This window comes from Myotis daubentonii, chromosome 3 (assembly GCF_963259705.1).
Source record: "Myotis daubentonii chromosome 3, mMyoDau2.1, whole genome shotgun sequence".
Classification (NCBI taxonomy): Eukaryota; Metazoa; Chordata; class Mammalia; order Chiroptera; family Vespertilionidae; genus Myotis; species Myotis daubentonii.
In genome coordinates, this window is record NC_081842.1 from 133,762,751 (window position 1) to 133,769,777 (window position 7,027).

Genomic DNA, 7,027 nt, shown 5'->3' on the forward strand with positions numbered 1-7,027 from the left:
TGAGGAAGTTTCTTAATTGATATCCCTACATGCTCCAGTTTCCCTGCAGTTTGCTCTCCATGGTACAGATTGGCTGGGCCCGGACTGTGAGGGCCTTATATCTAGTATTTGTGCTTAGTCTCCCAGGACGTGGGTAATGAGAGGTCTGAGATGAGGTGTGGCCCTTGAAAGAAGGGTGGGACTTTGGTCACTTATTTTAGTTCTCCCAAATACAAGATGTGGTGATCTTTGCCTCTTTTTCTTTCCCATCAGTTACATCTGGAACCTTGGCTGGCATTATGGGAATGAGATTCTACCACTCTGGAAAATTTATGCCTGCGGGCTTAATTGCAGGTGCCAGGTACTTTCTGTTCTGTTGCTGTTCTTCACCCACATAGATTTTAGTTTAATGCTCATAATGCTTTATACACCCTCAGATTTACTTGTTTCAATATACCTGATGCTGGGCATCAACTAAAATGATCTCATTTATGCACAAATAGGAGAAGCTGCAAAAATAGCTGATTTAATGTCAAAGTGAAAACGTGGAATATATTCATTCACTATGGAAATAGTTTTGCTTTCACATTTGCTCTCTGGTCCATCCTGGCTCCTCCCTACAGAGGAAGAAGCCTCAGTGCTAAGCTATAACGGCTGCTCATTCAGTGTGGGTTCATATTTCTTAGTTGTTTGGATGCCCTTTATTATATAAAATTTCGCTAAAAGGAAATTTTTATTGATTCATGTTTTCTAATTAACTGATTATAAAATCCAACTGGGTTTGTTTTTTTTTAATGTAGTCCTAAGCATAGTAAAGAGACACTGAAGATAGGGGAATTTTTAAAACTCTGTTTTGGGAAAGGATTACTTACAGTTATGATTTTGGTTGTAGTTATAATGCTGTCAAGCAAAATGTTTTGTAGTCAGTGCAGACCGAGGTCGGGAGGAGTAAACTAGGAGGCTGCAGATCCACCATTAGCTAGTTCTGTGATCGTGGGGAGGCCTGGGTTTCCCCGGCCTCCAGTTTTTTCATCTCTGAATTATTGGCAGTGAGATCAGCATCGCCAGCTGTACGTACTGTTTTAAGGCCTCAGCACAAGACTGCCTGCGGCATGTTTTTCCTTTGGTGCCCCCAGGGATGGAAGTCCCATCTCTGCCTGCTTGGCACCTGCTCACTATGTGGTGAGAGACCCGCAGAATCCTAATCCTTTAAAAAAATAGTAAGTGCTTGTTCTGTTCTTTACCTGACATTTTTGCTTTGTGTTGTTGTTTTTTAACAGTTTGCTGATGGTCGCCAAACTTGGAATTAGTGTGTTCAGCAAACCCCATTAGTCATAGTCATGTCCCAGCTTGGACTCATGAAGAATTTAAGAACTTCCACTATTTTTAGTCTATTAGGAGAAATAAATGCAACATTTTCACATATACTGACATTTTACTTAAAAAAAAAAAGATACTGATCTCTGCAGGGGAAAATATTAATCATTATTATTACAGCCCTAAAGAGGTGGGTATCCTACAACATAAATGCTTATTGTTATAGTACCCTCATATAATTTGATTCTTGTATGTTGACATTATTTCTTCTTTTTGTATTTTTACATAAATCTCAAGGGGTAAATGTTAGGTGTCAACATTGGGGGCCCTGAAACCCCATACCCTACTTAGAGAAACTGTGTATCTGTTCTTTTGTTCATCTTAGAGCACAGACCTAAGTTTGAAATTATGTTAAATGAAATATCAGTGAAAATAAAATTTACTATAAATAATATTTTCTGTGGTGTCTTTATTGCCAGAGCTGCCTGGAACATAAAGTGAGATGTGAATAGTAGGAAGATAGAGGAAAATGAAAATTTTAAAAATATCTTATTTAGGGGTTGCCGTTTTAAAAAATTGAAGGACCAAGGAAAGTTATTATTTGATTATAGATTTCTTTGAAGCTGGTTTTAAAGATGACCTGTAGTAAGAATTTCTAAGATTAGGGCTGTGTAAACAAAAGAGAAAATGAAATTTTGGTTAACTAGTTAATCTATAAATGTGAAACTAAAAGACCTATCCGGAACTTGAATTACCTAGGTGGGTCTCTGCTTTGGACACACTATCTGTATACTGACACCTCTTGAGTTCACTTTTTTTTTCAGCATTGGGAATTAACTCACTCTGGACTCCTTATTTTAGTTTCTCTCTCTTTAAAGAGCAGGGGATATTTGCTACTTACCTCCAACCTGACTGGTATTGGTTGGATTTAGAGTATAATTTAGTCACCTGTTAATTTTAAGCATTTGCTTAAGCTCCTTGAAAGGTGTCCTAGTTTTCTCTTCCTTGTTTTATGTGACATGTCTGCCAGGGCCCCTTCTTACAGTATAGTGCCCAGGGCTGTACACAAGGGGTGTGACAAGAGCACTGTATTTTAGACCATGCATTTCTGTCAATGCACCCAGGATCAAAATAAGGTTTTTGGACAGCCCCATCTCAGCAATGACTCATTGAGCTTTGGTCTGCTGAGACCCCAGTTCTTTTTCTCGCATACTGCTTTTAATAACTAGACAGTGAAAGGATTAGTGCCTGATGTCACATACTTGCAAACACTTAAAATTTTTTCCCCATAGTTCCTGGTGTAGTCTGTGATTATATTTTATCATATAATTATACTAAGTTCATGGGGAACTTTTTTCTGCCAAGGGCCATTTGGATATTTATAATATCACTAGAGGCCCAGTGCATGAAATTCGTGCATGGGGTGGGGGGGGGGGGTGGTCCCTTAGCCTGTCCTGCACCCTCTCCAATCTGGGAGCCCTTGGGGGGGGATGTCCTACTGCCGGTTTAGGCCCTATAGGATCAGGCCTAAACCGGCAGTCGGACATCCCCCTTGCAATCCGGGACCGCTGGCTCCTAACTGCTCAACCTGCCTGCCTGCCTGATCGCCCCTAACTGCCTCTGCTTGCCTGCCTGATGCCCCTAACGGCGCTCCCCTGCCGGCCTGATTGCCCCTAACTGCTCTGCCTGCCTGCCTGATTGCCCCTAACCACCTCTGCCTTTGCCCCTGCCACTGTGGCTTTGTCCGGAAGGACGTCCAGAAGATGTCTGGTCTAGCTGGTCTAATTAGCATATTATCCTTTTATTAGTATAGATTTGCAGGCTATATGAAATTATCAACTTAAAAATTAACCTGCTATATTTGGACAAGCATTTAATTAACTCACCTCTAATACCTTGACAGGGCCAGACCAAATGATTTCCCGGTCTTATCTGGCCCGCAGGTTAGACATTTCCCACCCCTGGTTTAAATAATAATGACAGAAACATTTACAAATAGTTCACTGATATGTGGTATGATTTCATGCCCTGGTAAATCCTGTTATCATGGTCTTCTACACATCAGTCCTGTATAATCTGAGGAAAACGGACAAAGCAAACCAAGTAGGCAGACATTTTATTATATTTTTGATATTTTAAAAATTGATTTTTAAGAAAATGTGTTTGGGAGAAAAGAAACAATTGGTATAGTTAGAGAATGTTACAAAGGTCGGAGCACCCACAGGTGGCCTGGGTCTTGAGCAGAGAATAGCTGTCTGAGTATAGTGTATGTTTACAGAGCAAACCTTCATCATTATGCTCATTTCCCAAAACCCTGTTGTGTGAGGGCCAGGTAGAAGTGAATATCAGTTATGAGTTGCTACTCCCCAAATATTTGAATCAAATGAATTATAAGGGCTGAGGTACAGCAAAAGAGTGTTCTAAATAAAAAAGCAATACTTGCCTGGCCAGCATGGCTGAGTGGTTGAGTGTTGACCTAGGAATCAGGAGGTCATAGTTCTATTCCCGGTCAGGGCACATGCCCAGGTTGTGGGCTTGAGCCGATCAATGATTCTCTCATCATTGATGTTTCTACCTCTCTCTCCCTCTCCCTTCCTCTCTGAAATCAATAAAAATACATTAAATTAAAAACAATACTCATTCTATATTCATCAGAAAGACTTATTTTGGGTTCTAAGGGCTCTTGGGTGGTTGTCATGGTAGCTACTTAAAACATTATAGTGTGGAGGAAAGGGGGCACATGCTAACCTGACAAGCTCAGGGGAGGCCAGCATGGCAGTCTTGCAAACTCAGAGACCTAAAGTAACCATAAAGGATGGTCTGAAATTAAACTTTAATTAAAAGCATTTATGGTGGGTAGTTACGTCCTAGGCTGGTATCTTCATTGACAAGGTCAGCCTTTATCTTAACTGAGCCTATCTGTCTTTTTGCATCTATAATAACATATCCTTGAAATGTCTGGGTAACTTATAACTTCCCTTTTTCTGGACCCCTTGGGGCACAACCTAATATGCTGGGCGCCAGGACAGATACCACAAATTCCTTCATGATTATCATATTAAATGTTCCTGCACCCACCTGAGTATGTGTCCATCATTGTACTTTTTATCGAATCCCAGGGGTTTCCCTCCCCGCCCCCTCATCTCTCACCCCGCCTCCACCCCCCGCCCCGGTTTGCTCTCTCCTGCCTCTCTAGTCTATCACCAATGCATTTCATGTAACCCACCTAGTCCCTTCCTTTGATAGCAATGTATAAATATATATGTAACCCGCCATTCTCCAGAGCATTATCTCAATTTGTTGAGGTTCTGCTTCCCGGCATATGTTGACAGTTTGGCTCAAATAAACTCACAAAAATTCTTCACAGGTTTCAATAATTTTTTTTACATTAACAATAGTTAAATGTATTTAATCATCCTTGTCAATATTTTATATCCTCCAAACCCAGCCACATGTGTATGTATGCCTGTGACATGTGCATGTATGTGTGTGCACACACACTAATCCTTGGCTGTTGACAATTAAGGGGACTTGTATTGTGATGATATAAGCATCAGAAGACCATAGACATCTAAAGCTACCATCCTTCCTGGCTTCCACAGATATTTTGAATCATGATGTTGCCCTGGTTTTTCATATGGCTGGAGTGTTTCCAGAGGTCATCAGCTTCGGCCTTCTGTTCTAGGGAAGGGACTCTAACATTAGACTGACAAGATTCCCTGAAGGTGGGATTAGTGTAGATCTAAAGTAGGTCAGCACTGGTCAGTTCTGACAGTTCCAAGATTGCTCACAGACTGGGGTGGTGAGGCAGGGGGCTGGCGGGGGCGGCAGGGGGGGGAAGGGGGCCTTCATTGCCAGGCAGCCCTGACAGTGCCCTTGCCAAGTGCCTCCTCTCTTCCTCAGCAACGTGTCCTGAGTACTTACTGTCCTAAGGTTGTGCTGGGTCCTAGAAGGAAAAGACCAACATAGCTTGCATTCATGGAATCTAGTGGAGAAGACTGACATCTAAACAAAGGCAATGTAGAAATAAATGCATAACAGAGATAATACCATGGGGCACCAAAAAAGGAGTGGTAAATTCTGTTTAGGGCAGTGATTTCCAACCCTTTTCATCTCATGGCACACATAAACGAATTACTAAAATTCTGCGGCACACCAGAAAATGTATTTTTTGCCAATGTGACAAACATAGCTATAATTTTGATTCGTTCACATCATTGATTAAAAAAACATATATTTATTGATATCAGAGTGGGAGAGAGAGAGAGAATCATCAATCATGGGAGAGAATCATTGATTGGCTGCCTCCTGCATGCACCACACTGGGGATCGAGCCCAAAACCTGGGCATGTGCCCTGACTGGTAATCGAATGAACCACAACCTCCTGGTTCATAGGTCAACACTCAACCACTGAGCCATGCTGGCCAGGCCTGTGTTCTTTATTAATGCTATGTCATTCTTCATAATTACTATATCTTTTCTCATGCTATTGAGTATCTTTGTCATCATTATTCTGAACTCTGTATCTGATAAATTTCTTATCTCCATTTCATTTATCTCTTCTTCTCTTGTTCTTTACTTTGGGGGGTGTTTTTTTGTTTTTTTTTAAATATATTTTATTGATTTTTTACAGAGAGGAAGGGAGAGAGATAAAGAGTTAGAAACATTGATGAGAGAGAAACATCGATCAGCTGCCTCCTGCACACGCCCCACTGGAGATGTGCCCGAAACCAAGGTACATGCCCCCGACCGGAATCAAACCTGGGACCTTTCAGTCCGCAGGCCGACGCTCTATCCACTGAGCCAAACCGGTTACGGCAGGGGGGTGTTTTTTTGTCTCCCCGTTTTGGCTGCCTGTTTGGGTTTGTGTCTGTATATTAGGTAGATCTGCTAAGACTTTTAATCTCTAGTGCAGCACGATGTCAGATGCTGTTTCTGTCTGGCCCTGAGTACCCTGCTTGGAGCAATCAGCAAGTCACAGCTTGTGGCTCCCTCTGCTGGGGCTGGGTGTCTGCAAAGGACCAAGATGTGCATGCACCAGGGTCTGCTTTTCCTAGCCCCAGGCCCAGGAGATCAGGCAAAGACTCTCTTATTTCTTATTTTATACTTTTATCTTTACTAGTAATTCTTTTTTAAGTTATTGCTATTTTTTTCTAATTTTGTAAGCTAACTGGTCAAATTCAGCATATTTTCAGTCTTCCTTGATTTTTTTTATAAGTGGATCAAGTGTATACTTTTCCTCAGATCTAGTCTGGCTGAATTTGACAAGTTTTAATACAGAGGTTTATCATTTTTTATTTTGACTTTTCTTTTGGGAAGGTTTTGATTACTTAGCCTTCTTATTCATTATTGGTCTGTTTATATTTTCTATTTCTTTCTGATTTAGTCTTGGAAGGTGTCTAGACATGTTTCCAGGAATTTATCCATTCTGTCTAGGTTGTCTAATTTGTTGGCATACAGTTATTCATATAGATGCCTTTCTTATTCTTTTCCTTGTTTATTCCTGTTCCACTAGACCCTCAGATAATAGCACACGTATTCAACACAATTATGTGTGCATCCAGCTTGGAGAGCAGTGCTGACCATTCTGACGCCCTGGCTACCCTAGGCCCCTCCTCCCAGCCATGGTCTCATACTCTAACCTTTGCTTTTAGATTATTAGATTTCATCTTTGCTCTTGTGTATTATCTGTGTTGCTTTCCCCAATTAATATTCTGTCGTAATGTAATA

The 7,027-nt window shown here is 41.2% G+C and overlaps 1 protein-coding gene across 1 annotated transcript in view; it reads left to right on the forward strand.

The window, feature by feature from the left end:
* The window catches only part of TMEM14C (transmembrane protein 14C), a 6,719-nt gene extending 4,969 nt beyond the window's left edge, over window positions 1–1,750 (forward strand). The window contains exons 5-6 of the mRNA XM_059688597.1: window positions 253–340; window positions 1,260–1,750. Coding sequence (XP_059544580.1) covers window positions 253–340; window positions 1,260–1,311 — 140 coding nt within the window. The 3' untranslated portion in view covers window positions 1,312–1,750. The remainder of the gene's footprint in view (window positions 1–252; window positions 341–1,259) is intronic.
* The last annotated feature ends 5,277 nt before the right edge of the window (window positions 1,751–7,027 follow it).